The sequence below is a fragment of the Nylanderia fulva genome, unplaced genomic scaffold, assembly GCF_048542155.1.
Source record: "Nylanderia fulva isolate GAGA-0341 unplaced genomic scaffold, ASM4854215v1 Scaffold7, whole genome shotgun sequence".
Classification (NCBI taxonomy): domain Eukaryota; kingdom Metazoa; phylum Arthropoda; class Insecta; order Hymenoptera; family Formicidae; genus Nylanderia; species Nylanderia fulva.
Window position 1 is genome coordinate 3,867,390 of NW_028190807.1, and position 17,566 is coordinate 3,884,955.

At 31.8% G+C, this 17,566-nt stretch overlaps 1 protein-coding gene across 1 annotated transcript in view; it reads right to left on the minus strand.

The window, feature by feature from the left end:
* rg (A kinase anchor protein rugose) overlaps positions 1–17,566 on the minus strand; it is a 319,999-nt gene that overhangs the window by 77,034 nt on the left and 225,399 nt on the right. Inside the window, 25 exon segments of the mRNA XM_085488562.1 lie at positions 3,590–3,761; positions 3,869–3,976; positions 4,164–4,304; positions 5,268–5,447; positions 5,593–5,746; positions 5,822–5,987; positions 6,076–7,732; positions 7,906–8,127; positions 8,193–8,509; positions 8,598–8,679; positions 8,760–8,868; positions 8,951–9,141; positions 9,223–9,365; positions 9,469–9,721; positions 12,288–12,501; positions 12,590–12,735; positions 12,925–13,065; positions 13,699–13,806; positions 13,955–14,101; positions 14,187–14,306; positions 14,420–14,546; positions 15,191–15,312; positions 16,137–16,232; positions 16,382–16,482; positions 16,713–16,839. Of these exon segments, the coding sequence (XP_085344688.1) occupies positions 3,590–3,761; positions 3,869–3,976; positions 4,164–4,304; positions 5,268–5,447; positions 5,593–5,746; positions 5,822–5,987; positions 6,076–7,732; positions 7,906–8,127; positions 8,193–8,509; positions 8,598–8,679; positions 8,760–8,868; positions 8,951–9,141; positions 9,223–9,365; positions 9,469–9,721; positions 12,288–12,501; positions 12,590–12,735; positions 12,925–13,065; positions 13,699–13,806; positions 13,955–14,101; positions 14,187–14,306; positions 14,420–14,546; positions 15,191–15,312; positions 16,137–16,232; positions 16,382–16,482; positions 16,713–16,839 (5,344 nt within the window).

Genomic DNA, 17,566 nt, shown 5'->3' on the forward strand with positions numbered 1-17,566 from the left:
GTAGGCCAGAATCGGTGGGCATGTACGATGACTTATTTATTTACGTCTTTTAGTAACAAAAGCATTATCTGATCGAGAGGCAGAGTCATGCAGCGAGCGGCGAGCAATGCCGCCGCGCCGAAAAGTAAGATGATACTTTTGTTATTAAGCGACGTAAACAAATAAGCCCTACATGCTCACCGATTTCGGTCTATCGCTTTCCACTCGCTTATTCGCTTAAATATTTTAATTAATAACTTAATTAATAATTATTACAAATTTATTTGTTTGTCACGGTAACGATATAAGACGTCGTTACATTTTTATAGTAACGGTAACGAATTAGTGGTTAGTTACTTTTTAATTCCTTATTATCTTACTATATATGCTATATACATTTGCCAAAGACTAATTCAGAGTTTTTAATTGTAACATATATTATTATATTTAATATAGATTATTAAGTAAGAGAATTTTAAAATCCAATAGCTTACTTTTTAGCATTACAAAAAATGAAAACGTAACAAAAAGTAACGAAAAAATAACGAATCGTTACTTTCTAAGTAATAATAACGGTAACGCGTTACTTTTTAAAATTAATAACGAATAACGGTAATAAGTTACTTTTTACAATAAGTAATTGTAACAGTAATGTGTTACTTTTTCAGAGTGACGGTCCCAACTCTGAGTTAAATGTAAATATTGTGTATTCTGATTATATAAACTATGTAAAATTTGAAAGTATTATTTCGGGACACCTTATTTTAATTGCCAAATAATATATTAAAAGTATAATTTGAAGGCTTCTTATATCCTAGAAAAATACATTTTATTAAGGTGTGGCGATTATATCGTCACATATTCCCCAGTTTACATATATGCGAAACTTACGCGGGACGAAAGGAAAAGCGAGACGCGAGACAAAATAAACAAGTGAAAAGACACAACGGACAAGACGGGGAGACAAAGACGATAATCGAGACTCGAAAACAATAACACAAGCGAAATTAAAAAGGATGAGTCGAGAAGATTCTCGAAGGTCGTAGGAACGGGCAGGAAGAGAATAGATAGCGCGGGTTCGAGAGATTCGGCCCCCGTCAGTTATCGCGTGCGGACGTGCGACCGAAGGAAAAGTCTGTACCGATTGAAAGTCGTAAAATTAAATGGATACGAACATTAAAAGGCCTCGATTCTTTTCACACACACACTCTCTTTCTTATATATGTGCATATTACATCCTGCACTGATCAATTGGCACGTCAGGTAGTTAAAAAGATTTGAAATTTTCAAAAACTACGTATATGTATTCAAACTATAAATTTTACATCATATTTGATCTCTCTAAAGTATAGTTTCTAATTATATTTTACAAGTCTTCAAAGTATACGGAACGGACCAGATAAATTATAATAAAAGATGACCTCGAAGTAAGTTCACAATATATAAACTACATAAATGAATCAAGAGACACGGTAGTGTCTCACGACCAGTTAAGGGCGTAGCCGACGAGACACCGTGTACCTTAACGCGAGTCGGGCAGTTGTATTATTTCGGGACACCGCTAAATAATATATTTAAAGTATAATTCGAAGACATGTCCTCGAAATATACATTTCATTTGAGTTCTCAGAGTAAATAAATTATATAAAAGATGACCTCGAAGTAAACTCACAATATATAAACTACATAAATGAATGTATTATTTCGAGACACCGCTGAATAATATATTTAAAGTATAATTCGAGGACATGTTCTCGAAATATACATTTCATTTATGAGTCCTCAGAGTAAACGTTGAGTATAAAAAATGCTTTAACACCCAAAATATTGTTTTATTTTTAAAAATGACAATTATCTAAACTTTGGGAGTTTATCTAATATGGTTTGCAATTGAAAAAATAGGGTGTCCCAAAATATACGCTGGACATATGAGGACATGTCCTCGAAATATACGCTGAACATATGAGAGCATGTCCTCGAAATATACATTTCATTTATGAGCCCTCAAAGTAAACGTTGAGTATAAAAAATGCTTTAATATCCAAAATATTGTTTTATTTTCAAAAATGACAATTATGCAGAGTTTGGGAATTTATCTAATATAGTTTGCAATTAAAAAAAGAGTGTCCCAAAATATACGCTGGACATATGGGAGATTGTCCCCAAACCATACGTTTGATATGTGATTAGTTTGAGGCCTGTCCCCAAAGTATACAAATGTCCTCAAAGTATGCATACGCTTGAAATTCTGTCCCCGTTATATGCGCACGACATATATATATATATATATATGTATATATATGATACAATTTATTAATTTTTTAAACATCTAAATATTAATCATATAACAGCAGTTATATATAGAGACATATATTTTTTTAAATGTCCCACATAAAAGAAGTTCCACATCCACGAAAATACAACCACAATGATATAACAATAGTATATTTATAACGCAAAAAAAGTGCAAACACATTCGGCAAACATCAAAACTCTCACTGTCAGATACATATAAGATATTTATTTCATACAGTGCAATAACACATGCGTTCTACTTGTGTCATGTGCTGTTGTTTTAGTTGCAGCTACATCGTTTTGGTGCACAGTGTTCAACACAATAGCTACATATTTGTACATATAAGCTATTTATACCATTCATATTTCATTCATTTATAATGTTTTATTATAACTTAGAATTTCTTTAGTCAGCTGTAAAACTAAATAATGACATATAATAATTTTCTAGCAATGTACGAATGTAATTTTAAAATTTCAAAGAAGACAATTCTATGTTTTATCTAATTGTAAGTATATATAACTATGTTTTTATAAGATACATTTCTCTTTTACATGTATAGCTGCAGACATGCTAATAATATCGAAAACAATAATGTTCACCAATGAATTGAATTCGTACGTTACAATTTCTAAAAAAAAAGATAAGAGAATATATATCTGACACGTAAGAGTTTTGAGTAAACAGAAAATTTCCTAAAAATTTTCAATTCTTTTAAAGATACTATTTCCTCTTTGCATAAATGTTTAACGTGCAAATCATAATAATATATAAATTTGCATCTATAAAGATTATTTTATTTTAATCTTTAATAATTTTTTCGTTATATAACTAGTTATTTAATAAGCATAATTAAAGGTCGAGTTGTTATTAAATATAATTTTTTAAAAATTATAGTATAAAAGCATATACATGCTAACAAAATAACATATTATTGTATTACTCTTCTCTCTCTTTCTCTCCCTCTTTCTCTCCCTCTCTTTTTCTCCCTCTCTTTTTCTCTTTCTCTGTTTTTCTCTCCATTATTTTTTGTATTATAATTTATAAGTTCTTTGCAGAGTGCATATACTCTCAATAATAGGCCTTGTAATAGAATCTGTTAAAACTACGGCGAAAATAATAATTTCGCAAATATGAGTACCTTATAAAAATAATTTATAAATTATAACATAACATTTAATTATTCTCGTTTTGCATGTGAGATTTCATCAAGAATAAATTTAACTTTGACGAATCTTTTCCGTAATAATATTTATATCGATTATTTCTTTTTACCTTAGAATTAATAATGTTAATAAAATATGAAGATCTCACCTGAAGGACTACCTGGCCTGAGACCGGCACCATTTGTCTGTATCGTTTGCACTGGACTCGGTGGACGCTGTGATATTGGTGGTTCCAATATATCGCGATATTTGGAAACCATTAATACAGAGATGAAGTAAACTATAGCAAGAGACAGAAACTGTGCCTGCTTGGTTTCTTCCTGAAATTGATATAAATAATTTAATTTTTTTTATCTTATATATATTATATATATATATATAATCATTTTTTTATTTATATTGTTACAATAAAATTTCAAATACTCACAACATCTCTGTATATTACAGCTCTCAAGCGATTTACATCCATATCTTGCAACAATTTCTCGGGATCCTTCACAGGGCTTAATTGATGCGTAAGATTATCCACGATGTTCTATAAATATTAAAGATTTTTTAATATAATATTTAATATATTAGAAAGTGTGGAGCTACACAAATAAAACAATTTTTCTTTAGCGAATAAAAATTGGTGTTTTAAGCAATAAAAATGTAATATGGTGTTTATTATCCCTATTACAGTATTGCAGTCGTTAAAATAAGTTTGATCGGATGAAACGTACCTTAGGCGATGTTTGAGCTCCGCGTATAAGCGATTGTATGTGCTGTGATTTATTACTAGAACCAATTTGCCGACCTAACATGCTGTACGATCTGCCACGTTCTTTACACTCTAAGCAGTTTCTAACGGCACATGTACAGACCTATAGAAGCAGTTTATTAGGTAAATATAATAAGAGATGTTATGTGGCTGAACACATTAAATCTTTTAACTAGAATATATTTTGAATCTAACAATACGAACATAGATTAGAATTATCTCCTACACATGACATTTCGAAAACTATGAAATGTATCACACTACATATTTATTACATTATTATATTTAATATCGAGGATTTACTTATCAATTTTTCATCTAAATCTATCACATATACAAATAAATAAAATATTTAATTTGATTTAAATTGTGGTTCAACTCTCTATCTATAAAATATTATAATTATTTTTATCAAGTTTTATATTGTAGTTTTATATCAATTTTGGAAATTGTTTTATTTGCATGTAAAATTGAGTATGCAAGTTCTTACTTTATATAACATATCTTGTATTTTCAAAGTGTATTAGTTGTACTGTATAGTTTTGTGCATGCCATCTCTATTCTCACTAAAATAAAAATAAATAAAAATGAACACAAACTATACTATATATTACAACTTACATTTTGATTCGTGTATTACAATAAATTATTTATATATTTAAGTAATTTTTGTATAGTTTTCGTATTTTTTTAAATTCAAAAATACGACATAGATAATACGACATCGTATAAAGCAGAACTAAAAAAATAAGTTTTATATCGACATAATAATTCTTTGTTCTATAATTCTTTAAAATTTTCTAAACTCTTAATTTTCTTTCTAGAACAAACCTTTTGTATGTTATACAAAATTCTATAATTCCATCAATGCAAAAATTAAACATAAATATGCACTAAATATTAAGTGTATCTTCCTAAATAGATCCACACCAATAATTTGTAAAAAATTGTAGATTTATAAATTGCATAATAATAAAAAAATCAAAACTATTTATCTATTCTAAACATTCGTATTATTATTTCGTTCTGAAACCACAAAAAATACCTTACATATAATAATACAAACCAGTCGTAAGCATTGTCGTAGTATGCCACCACTCGACATATTTTTCTCAGCTTCCAGTTCTCCAAAGTTTAATGAACTAGCAAATATAAGAACATCGGCCATGTTGACTAATCTTTGCAAAAAAGAAACTGCCACCTCGATTGGCATCCCCTGAGTTGGCTCGATTACATCCAATTCGCTCTAAAAGTATAGATGTTGATATAGAGATATAGGAATAGTGATAGAGAAATATACATAGAGATATTATATAATAAACAATAGAAATAAAAAATAGAAATTAAATCTTAAAATTTTTTTAATGCATTTGCAATAATAATTTACATACATTCGGCGAGGTGGCCGACGCTAATAAGGGCAACAAACCACCGCAAGCTATTATGAGATTGTCGGCTAACTGCGAAATTAGATGGACAGTATTCACCACGAAAATAGCATTTTCGCTGCTGTTCACGAAATCCAATACAGACTTCGTCGAGTGACTACAATGCAGAGATTAACGTAGAATTTCGACAAAGTTAAAACATTACGTTAGTATGCAGTATTGTATTTCGTACCTTCTCCACACTTGAATGTCCGTTTCCAAGGAGAATAGAACGTCCGACAATAGCCGTTGATGTATGTAAGACCATTTAAATTCCGGTATTCTGAATGGAGGTCGCGTCGGACCTGGACTGAACATTGGTCGCGTGGAAGGATTTCCTTGCTTCGACCTTTTGGCTTCTGCAGAAGAATACGAAGTAAAATTTTAAAAAATGCATATTTATTCTAAATTGTAAAGCATAATTAGTATATCAATTGTGTAACGCACCGAAATGATTTGGATCCACCTGCGTGGACGTTGAGGCACTCCTTGGTCGTTTCTGGGGCGACGATGTCTTTCGTAAGGGCACAGGCAAGGAGGGTGGCTCATGACTGTTATCGTCCGCGACCGTTTCCGAGGATACGATCGGCAGGCTGGATCTGCGATGGGCGTCTACGTGATCTGGAGGTAAGTCATTCAATAACGCATTGTCTCTGGCAACCACATTAGAACTAACGATTTGAGGCACACCGTCGGATAAACTTTTAGTTGCATCACAGACCGTAGATATTGTTGGGATTTGCTGCTTAGGATTTGGCACTTGCGTCACATTATCTACAGAACTTTGAACATCGCTATTACTACAAACACTATCTGTTACTTCTACCTCGCCGGTCGTCGCCGGAACGTCTGACTTATTATCACTTACGCTAGTAGAAATAGTGGACGGCTCCCTTGAGTGTTCCTCATTTACCTTCGCGTTTTCGCTATCATTAATAACAGCACTTTTGTCCTCCGTTAAAGAATCCACGACACGTTCGTCACTACTTAACGCACTATTCACTACTACTGCTTCCGTCTTCTCGTCTTCTAGATCTACCGTCTTCTCCGCGCAAGTCTCGCCGCTTTCTACTACGCTAGTTGAGCAATTAAGATTTTTTACGGTCTCCCCTTCGTCGCTCTCAACAGTCTCAGCGGTAATGTCCCTGTCTTCGGAATCATCCTTCTTCTCGATTATATCATCGTCGACTTTCTCACCTTCAGACGTTCTGCTTCTCACCTCGCTCGAGATCTCCTGATTCTCGGTTGGCGTTAAATATGCTTCTGATGTATCGCTGTCGATAATCTCACGATCGTTCTCCAGTTGAAGTTTTTCAATAACTTTAACTGTCAATGCTTCTCGTGTTTCGTCAGAAGGGACAATTGGCACAGTATCTTTCTCGGTGTCGACGTCGGTCTTTGAATCAACAGAGTTTTCATCTGCGTTCTCGACTGTCGTCGTAGTTTTATCGGAATCTTCAGTGTTAGTCGGTGTATTACTGTCGTCGCTCACGACGTTATTTTCCTCGACAGGTTTATCCTGTATTTCCTTGTCCGTTACGGAGGTAATTTCGACTTTATCCGCTACTGTAGAAGCTGTATCTGAGACATTGGTAACTTCCGCAGTTTCCGTTGTGTCTTTCGATTCGACAACTGTCACTTCCGTGGTCTCCTTAATCTGTTCGGTCGAAGGGGATTCGGTAACAGCAACTGGTTGCTTTTCCGAAGCTGTGTCTTCTTCTTTCTTCGGTATATCCTGGACAATCATCGAATCAGGACTGGAACTCTCGATTTTATGTACTTCACTGTAAAAATCGCTGGAACTCTCAATCGATATCACCTCGCTGGTCTCTTGCGTGGTCGGCAGCGAGACAGCTTCGCTATTCGCTTCCTCGAGGATGGTCGGCGTTTCTGTGTGAGTCTCGCGCGCGGTGGTCGGCGTTTCCGGTTTATCGCTTAATCTAGAATCCAATGACACCACCTCGCACGATTGTAGAGTATCCAGAGTCTCGCTGCGCGATTTCACGATGGCTGGACTACCGTCGCTTTCGGTGTTGTCTATTGAATTGAGGTCGCAACTGCAGGATTCCTCCAATCGATCATTTGCCTCGGTTCCATCGAACTCCTGCATCATAATGCAAGAAATGAGAATTGTTTAATATGTCATCCTTCTGCATACATCAATTTTATAATAATAAAAGAAAATTGAGATAATACAATTATACATATAATCAAAATTTTGAAAAATAAAGAAATGATTATCAGAATTAGTGAAAGTTTTACGAGTATTGAAACTACCTTGTAATTCCGTTCCATGTGTTGTATCTCGTGATTTTGTTGATTTCCCCACACGGCTGGTCTGTTATAGCCGTTACTTCCGGAATGCTGTTGATCCCATCCAGAAATCGTGCTAATCGGCCTCTGCTGTCTTAATTCAGGATCCGTAATATTATCGGATCTTTGTCGCTCGTAATGTTCGTACATTTGAGCAAACTGAAGTTTGAATTCTTCGTAGGATACCTGCATAAACAATAGCGTAAGAGAACATTAAAGCATTTCAAGCTAATCATATCTCAAAAACTTACCTTAGAATGCACAATAGCTAACGTGTCAACCCATACACGCCAGCCTCCGTATTCGTGTTTAATAGCGTGATGAAGAAGCATGCGAAATAAGGAATACACCATGTCGGATATCTTCTGTTCTTCCGTATTTTTGGGATGAATATAAGCCATGGCGATAAGCCATTCCTGCCATACAGACATTTGCAAAACCGTTCGCCGATTTTCTCGATTATTGTTGCACAGCAGCGTCATGTCCGAGAGGAATAATTTTTTCACTTCTAGCAATTGTTCCGTTTGCTTTGATTGTCGAACCAATGTCGCGACCACCTTCAGGATCACTAAAACGTAAAGGATTTTGTCAACAGATTAATACGGAGAAAATATTTTTTCCTACTTTTTTTACACGATTATAAATCAATTACATACTCGGATTCTCTAAACGATAGTGGGATTCAGGTTCAGGATGTCTAGCATACAATATTTGTTGGCTAATGTGCTCGGTCATAATCTGAAATTAAAATTAAAATAAAAATTTTATATAAAATATAGATGCTTTTTTAATTAAAAAAAAATGTTATGAGTGAATACCTCGTATAAAACGTTATATGTCGGCAATGAAAGCGTTTCCTCGTTCAATAAGAGTCTTTCAGCCAATAACGTATACAGATTATGCGGGCTCATAACATCGTATTTCCTTCTGTGTGCATTATATAAGAATATTAAATTTCTTAAACAATGTATTTCAATCGTAAATATAAATAATCTATCAAATTGTTTACTTGTGTGTGCTGCGGCTGAGGAAAAATCCTAGCAGTTTCAACGCTTGTAGACGTATCAGCTGGCTTTCAGCTGCTAGAAGTTTGAAAATGGTTCGTACGCCTTGTTTCGCGTCAAATGCGGGTACCATCGATGACGGATGTTCCGACATCAAAGATATGAGCATTTGTAAAACGTCGTGCAAATTTTCATCCTAAAAATTTTGTCACAAAATTTGAGAAACATCCTTTTTATTATTATTATTATTTTGCATAATTATTCTTTATAAAATTACCTCGTGCATTGTTGTCAGATAATTAAGAATACTTTGTAATTCGTCGTCTTTCACCCCGTTACCGATCATTATCAATTGTTTCAAAAATAATAAGATATAAGAACGAATTGTAAGAATGTCTTTCTGTTGCGGACGCGGTCCATCTACGGAAAATTGATTAATATAAAATGTGTATTTTTCTATTAGCATTAGGAATAAAATAAGCATCGCCGATATTATTTAATCAGATACAATATAAAAACGTACCAAGTCCTTTTGGTGTTATTCCACTCTTTGCTCGAGGATTAGCCACCCAGTAATAATATTTTAGTGTGTGTACCGTTTGTAAAACTGTCGACACACGTCTCACATTGGAATATATTTGCGTGTCGCTAAGAAACTCTGTGGCCAGGTACGAGTAAAGCCGTGTTTGTACTGGCGCTGGCGTATATATCCATAGAGCAGGATTAAAAAGAACATGATCCAGTAGCTGCCATGTTAGGAATGAAAAATAAAACAACTACATCACCATGGATCTGCCTGTTCTTCGGACACACCAATCTAGCCGACTTTTATTGTATCTCTGTACCTTACGCTATTAGCTTGATATTTTAATCTATGTAATTTAACGCGATTAAGTTGCCCAAGGTATTGATCCAGATGATAAATAAAACGTTATTTTAGATGCGCGTGTATATTTTTGCACAAAAGTTTTTACGACATTTTTTATTCTAAATTATTATTTTCAACTTTAATAATCTGTGTAAATATGTATATGAGTATAAGAGATATCAAAAATATATTTGAGTACTTGTATACGTTTTAATTGTAACTGTATGGAGAAGTAAAAAACACAGACATAAATTATTAAGCTTACGATTGAAAGCAATATGCAGATGGCATTTCTGTCACATAACAACAACAATTATATGAGTAATAGATAATAAGAATCATGGTTGAGATGAATATAGAACATCACGAGTGCAGGTAGATGTTCGTGCATATATATATATATATATATATATATATATATATTTCTCATTTCGTTTAATGTAACCAAATATATTATAATCACGCGCGCGAAGCGAAGTATATATTATTCTTTGATAATAAAATCTTAAAAAATGCAACACAAAAATTATTATTGCAATCAATTGCATAAAAAATATATTAATTGCAATGCACAAAAATTCAATATTTAAATCTTTAGCAGAAAATGCAAACACAAAAAATTGAATTTTCTACAACAATCTTTTAATTAAAATATATTTACGCTTTCATTAGGCTCGCACGCTTTCATACGTTTGCTACGCTGCACGTCTGGCGCAAGATTGATCCCTACCACTGATCGCAAGAGAAGATGCGCTAGTCTAATGAAAGCGCAGGTATTTTGATCGAAAAATTCTTGTTGGAAATTGTATTTTTTGTTCGCATTTTCTGATTTAAATATTGAATTGTATATTGCATAATTAATAAATATATTTTTGTACGTGCATTGCAATAATTTTATGCGTGCATTTAATTTGTTAATATAATATTTTATTATGAAAGAATAATATAACTTTGCTTCATGCGTGTATATCTATTTAGATTAAACAAAATGAGAAAATAAATAAATAAATATATATATATATATATATTTTATTTTTTTAAAGAGATTGTGATCTCGGATGAAATTTTGAGGAATTATTAAAAAACATTTTAGGGCTGTATAATGCATACATGGACTTGTACACATATTTTGGAAGTTGGATAATTCCGTTAAATTCACATAATTAATAATGTTATTATCTTGTAGAAAAAGTGCATGGAAAAAATACATGAATTTTATAATATATTTATATTAATTTGCAAACACAAGTTATATAAATATGTATTAAACATGTGGTTGGTATTTGAAACATAAAATTAATGTTGAAAAACGTATGACAATCAAAAGTAATATGTCGTGTAACAGGAATTTAATAAATAGTGCATATTTGAAGATAGGGAAATGCATAATCAATTTTATGATAGCACAAGAAATAGATGAAAATTCTTAGCGTCGCAAAATAAGAATTATAAATTTTGAAATAAAAGCGACATATTATGAACAAAATATTTTATGTAGCCACTTTTTCAAATTAGAAAGCTGAAAAGTCGGTAGATTGCATGCTATCCGAAGTTTGATTAATATATAATAAATAACGGTCGAAGAAGATGAATGGGCATGCTCAACAGGCTTGTTGATAATTTATGAACAGAGTATCGGGGGATACAAAACAAAATGCATATTAAACACGTAGATTATTACGGATGTATAGGATGTCTACATTTCAGTAAGAGTGTAATGAAAGCATGGAAGCTATTACATAACATAGCATAGACAAAATAAATTAATAGATTAGAATGCAATAATTATTGATTTATATCTATTGGCTTTTAATCCATGCTTTTATAAAATAAATATAATCCATGCTCTTTGTTTAAATAAAATATAGATATATAAAGTTAACAAAAATTACATAAAAATTAAAAATATAGCTAACTATGCATGGATGAAGATTTATTTTAAAGCACGCAGAAATCAACTAATCCTTAAATAAAGATGTATTGTGGACATTTATTTTATGTGATGATCCTATTTAAATAAAATGACTGTTCGGATACGACTAAATAACATAATATTTTCTAGTCTCCGAACAATAATTAATGTTCCTTCTCTATAATATTTCTGAATAATTTTTTTATTTGATTTTCTAATCTACGTAGAAAATGTTTTTTATAATCTACTTTTTATATCACGCATACTTTCTCTTTAATCTTTCTGAATCTATATGTATAAGCACTTTATATTATCTCTAACTAAGATTTGTTAATAGGAAAATAAAAAACATTTATCAAAATTATATTTAAAAAATTTAATATATCCTTATATGTATTTTCGAATTAATATAAGCAAAGATAAGATGCTATTATCTCAACTATATATAAACTATATATCTGTATTATTCTATATATTCGTCTATTATCAACTACATTTATCGAAATATGTACATTAATACATTTGACAGAAGATAATAATTTATTAATCAATATGTCGGTACCTGTTTCAATAATAGATCGCTGTTTGCGCTGAGACACGTCACTAAATGTTTCGTGAGCTCCAGGAAGGATGCAAGAACTTCCGTCGTAAGATGATCTCGACTCGCTTTCTGTAGCATGAAACTTATTACTAGAAATCCCCTGTTTTGTACCATGTGTTGTTGAACCGTTTGAGAACTCTCTACCAAGTCACAAATAAAGCCGAGTAATTTTGAACTGAAAAGTAAGATCGACATTACTCGTTAATGCCTTTTGTTCAAATACATAGTTTCTTGAAGCGACAACGATTAATTACGAAACTTACCATAACGTAGGATCGCGTTTAACGTCATTCGGTGCTATGCAGTCATAAGGCATATCCAGCTGTGAGAATAATGGGAACAATACTTGAATACCACCTATCGAATTTAGCGTACTGTGAATCGAGTGTGTTATGACTGCCTTGACATCCTGAAAGTCGAAATAATAATTTTTGTGTGCTATATTTAGAATTTAGTCTACATGTATCGTTCACAATCACAGAAAGTAAAGCCGCATAAATTATTCAATAAATAAAAAAACGCATGTAACTGCATATATGATCTGAACGCTAAATCTATCTCTATACTCAAAATTGGAAATAATAGTAATAAACTATACCTGTAACATTAGAGCATGTGGTGTATGTACAAAATAGGAGACGTTGCCTTTCGGTGCACTCTGTAGACAAAGCTGCGAATCTGTTGCTACTGGATTGTACATGAACACAATTGCATTCGACAATTTTCCATCGTAAAGTACCTGAAATGTTACGTAGAAAATAAAAAATTAATATAATTTTAAAACTTTCTAAACATTTCTAAGATATTACATCATATTGTAAATATTTTACAAAATATTACATCAATAACTACTAAATCAGTTCGATCTCTTAGCAACATATAAACATCTCTCAAATTTCTCTAACTACACAAAAGACACGTACATATCTTGCTTCAAACTAATAATCGATACTGCTGATTATATATTATTGCTACTTACTACCAATTCATACTTATAAAATCAGATCGTATAAGAAAATTTATACGGTATATATAAAGTTAAAGCAATGTTTACAACAAAAAGATAGGTTTTTTTTTTTTTACAAAAATGGCATTCGCTGATTAGGGAAGACAAGCATTTAGCAACGAAAACAAATATTATGCACAAATATATACATTAATAAAATACCAGGCAACAAGGTTCATGATTATAATACCGGTTCTTTCAAGTCCAAATAATGTAAAACAAAATATAATAAACTCAGTCGTAATAGTCGGCAAGAAAATGTGGTCGTAATTGAGTAATTACCTCAGGTGAACTCGAACGCAGTAACAGAATAATTAACAAAGTACAAATCATATGTTAACGAGAAAATAAAATTAAAATGCTTACAATTTGCATACTTTGGTCCACCATGCTCGTAGAGAGATCCTGCTCACTCACCCTTTTATGATTGTCGGGCAGATTCAGGTAGCACTCGTTGTCGAAACGAAACTGGCTCTGTGTGCATGGATCGAAAAAAAAACGGCGATAAAATTCGTTCATAAATATATAATACATGTTCGTGATTGAAGATTTATACAAGTGCATATCTGGCGTCCTAAATATATTCATCGCCTAGCGACAATACATAAATATATCTAGCTACCTTATATCCCGGCCCTAGTCTATGCATCGCACATATCTGATGCGTCGTCAGCGCTTCGCTGAATAAGTATATTGCACTCATTTGTCCGCAAAACACGCGCTCCTCGTCCAATTCGGGAGTTGCTCCGATGTAGCACTTATCGAAAGGCTGTAAAACAAGATTTTTCTTCCTTTCAAATCGGCGAGAGAGGAATACCGAATACTCGGGAGGACCGAAAATATTTGGCACTCACGTCATTTGTCGAAACATGCCATGTCATTTCTGTACTCGACGCCAACTGACCATTGACCAGACATTTGATTTCACTCTTCGTCCATCTATTGTATATATACACTACCGCGATCATATACCACTGCAAAATAAAAAAATTTAGAGGATAGAAACATTTTTTCTCGTCTCAAACGTGCTAAATATATATATTTATATGCAGCTTTTAGAAATTAATTTAATAGAGCTATTGTTCACCTTTCGTGGTTGAAATTCGTATTTGACACAATGTTGGAAGCCCTTGCCTTTTATTTTCATAGACGTCAGGACTAAGCAGTTGCCTACGAAATGTGCAGAGTATCCTACTCCTTTGCTTGTTTTAAAACTAAAATATATAATGAAAAAACATTATATGTATTATTTTCCTTGCTTGTTGGAACTATTTTACTTTTACTTTCTCTCATTGTTCTTGCATCTTTTTTTAAATACAAAACAACATTAATGTAACAAGATAGCAAAAATGATGTATAAACATGGATAAATTATTTTCAAGCAAAATTGAAGGAAAACATGAGATAATTTTAAAAAATGTCAATTTTCTTTGAAATTATATGTAAACAGAATCGTACTTAATGAATTCAGTAGTTGGTAAGAGCAGTCGCCCGGAAAGTGAAAGACGCGGGTTCGATTCTCGCTTCAGCGACTTTTCGGACCTATATTTTTCTCGCCTATTTTTCTCCATATGTAAGTTCGAGATTAATTTATATATGGAACTTAGTAATCTCAAACCAAGAGATACAGTTCCGAATAATTAATTTTTCGCGCTTAGGCTCTATTGGCCGATTTAAAATTCATGTATTATTATTATTAATAATATTGAGAGCCGACATATATTTCTTATCTGATTTTAATGAATTCAGTTTGAATTTCTGTTTTCTTAAAACTCGAGAAACAGGTGATTTGTTAAGATTACTTGCTTCCATCTGGAGAGAGTACTTGTGCAAGGGTGCTTGATGTAAGAGCACTTACCAGTAGAGGTACGGTTTTTCTCGTTCGATATTAACAGAGTTGATAGGATCTAGGCGGAACCATGTGGTGAAGGTAAATCCGTTCTCATGTGGCCACTTTGCAAGAGGCGGCAAGACAATCGCCTGCGGCAAACGTGAAACAATTGTCATCAGATTGTAAAAAAATTGTTTCTGCCAAATATATATCGAAAAATTAAATAAATGTCATCGCTTCAATAATTTCCAATTTTTGATGATTATTAATTTGTACTGTGTCGTTTCTAGTTCGACGATATACAATTTTATATAGAAATAATAAAAATAAATAAATCTATATAAATGTATATTAAAAGTATGCTATACAAACAATATGTTTTAACTTCAGTTTTAATTTCTAAGTCTCTTCTTTCCATAATATATAAAAAATATTAAATGCATACATTATATCATATATCTTCTATTAAAATGTTATAATGTATGTATATTATATAAAATGAATAATGTATATAAAATATAAAGAGCAGAATTATAACAATATTTCTATGCTCAATGCCGGTTTTATATATTTTATTACATATTTATCTTTTCAAAGAGTGGTTGATTTCAATAAAACACAGAAAAGGGAAAGAAAGGAGATGAATTACTATTACATTATAATTACGTTATTATAATAATGATATTATTAATAATAAATCTATATTGTTATTTAAATTGAAAAACATTTGTGGGGATATTGTATGTAACAAGCGTATATTACTTGATCGAATATGCAGTAATGATGTTCAGGAAAGTTCCTTGTCGTGATTGATTTCGAAAATGTAAGCTGGCAGCGGAATCTTGCGGGAAAGGGTAAATTCTCTTATCGGAACTTTGATCGAGTTTAAAATCGAACGACGTCCTTTGGGATGTCGTAAAGTAAGAAGTATCTGTCCTAAGGTAAAGGCGAACAAGAAAAGAAACCAACTTACCGATCCCTTCCTACCGGGGAAACTGAAAAATACATCGGGCCCATTTCGCTGTGGCATCTGGCGCAGGACATTTAACAATTTCGCCGAATGCCGTGGCTATACGAAATATATAAATGTTATTTTACGGTAATCTTATCGTATTTGATATATTGACGTAATGTACTTAATATATTTTTGCAATAATATTCAACCCAATTTTTTTCATTATACAATTTTTTTGCAAAAACAGTTTTAAAATTTCTTACCCACTTTCCTTTGACAGCTTTCATAGCGCCGAACAAAAGTTTTAATTCTTTCACCGTTATACTGTAGCTTGCTAGCACTCCCAGCATATCGATTAATAAATCTGTTATAATACACAAAATTATATTTAAAAATATATATTTTATATTATTAAAAAATATACTTAAATAAAAGTAGCAAAACTTTCTTTTCATAATGATATGTAATTAGTATTGTACGTAGAATGCAGAAATCTCTGTTATAATAGCTTTGTCATGCTCTGAGAAACTAAACCATTTTAGCTGCTTATCAGCGATTATATGATGTCAAACTTAACTTGAAGTATATACTTACCGGCGACAACAGTTTCCGCACGAGATAATCGATGCAGAACATGTTCTATGAGACTCACATCCGTACACGCTTGTAAGTTTCTGACACTTTTTCTCAGGATTGCGATAAAGACGCTCCATATCTCGGCCTGCAACAAAAATGTCATATAAAAATTATTTATTTGCATTTATGAACTAATAATTAATAACATAAAATTGTATCAAAATTATATGTATATATATAACTTTGAAAATGGAAAATAATATTTTACATTCCTTCTGTGGTCATAACTTTTGTAATAATAGAAAAAATTTAATATTGAAAACTTTTTCGGTTTGCTATATATTATGAAATATTATAACATGAAAATGAGTTTAAAATTTCTAAAGTTACAGATCAGTGAATATAATGTATGTTTTGTCCGCGAATAAGCTATATAATTACTAATTTAGCTGAAATGGAATTTCATTGTGCATAATTGCGTTATCATCGTAAATCGCCTGCTAAAGTCATATAATGGCCAGATAATAGCAGAATTAATTAAAAGGATATTGCGTACTTATTAGCATTCGCTTATTTGTACAAAAAATTGCTTTTATTTAACGTTAATCAATTTTGTTAGTATTAACTTCTATTTCTCTTTTATTGTAATCATATTATTTATAATTTAAATAAAAATTATATTATATTATTTATAAAAATTATATATGCTTGCGGGTGCGTAAAAAATTATATTTGATTTATATAAAATTAATTGAACAGTATTTTTACGTTATTTAGAAAAATTTTATGAGAAAATTAATTTATTTCTACTGTTTCCGATATATGCAGTAATTGAAAAAAATTACAGCAGCAATCTTTCAATTACTTATATA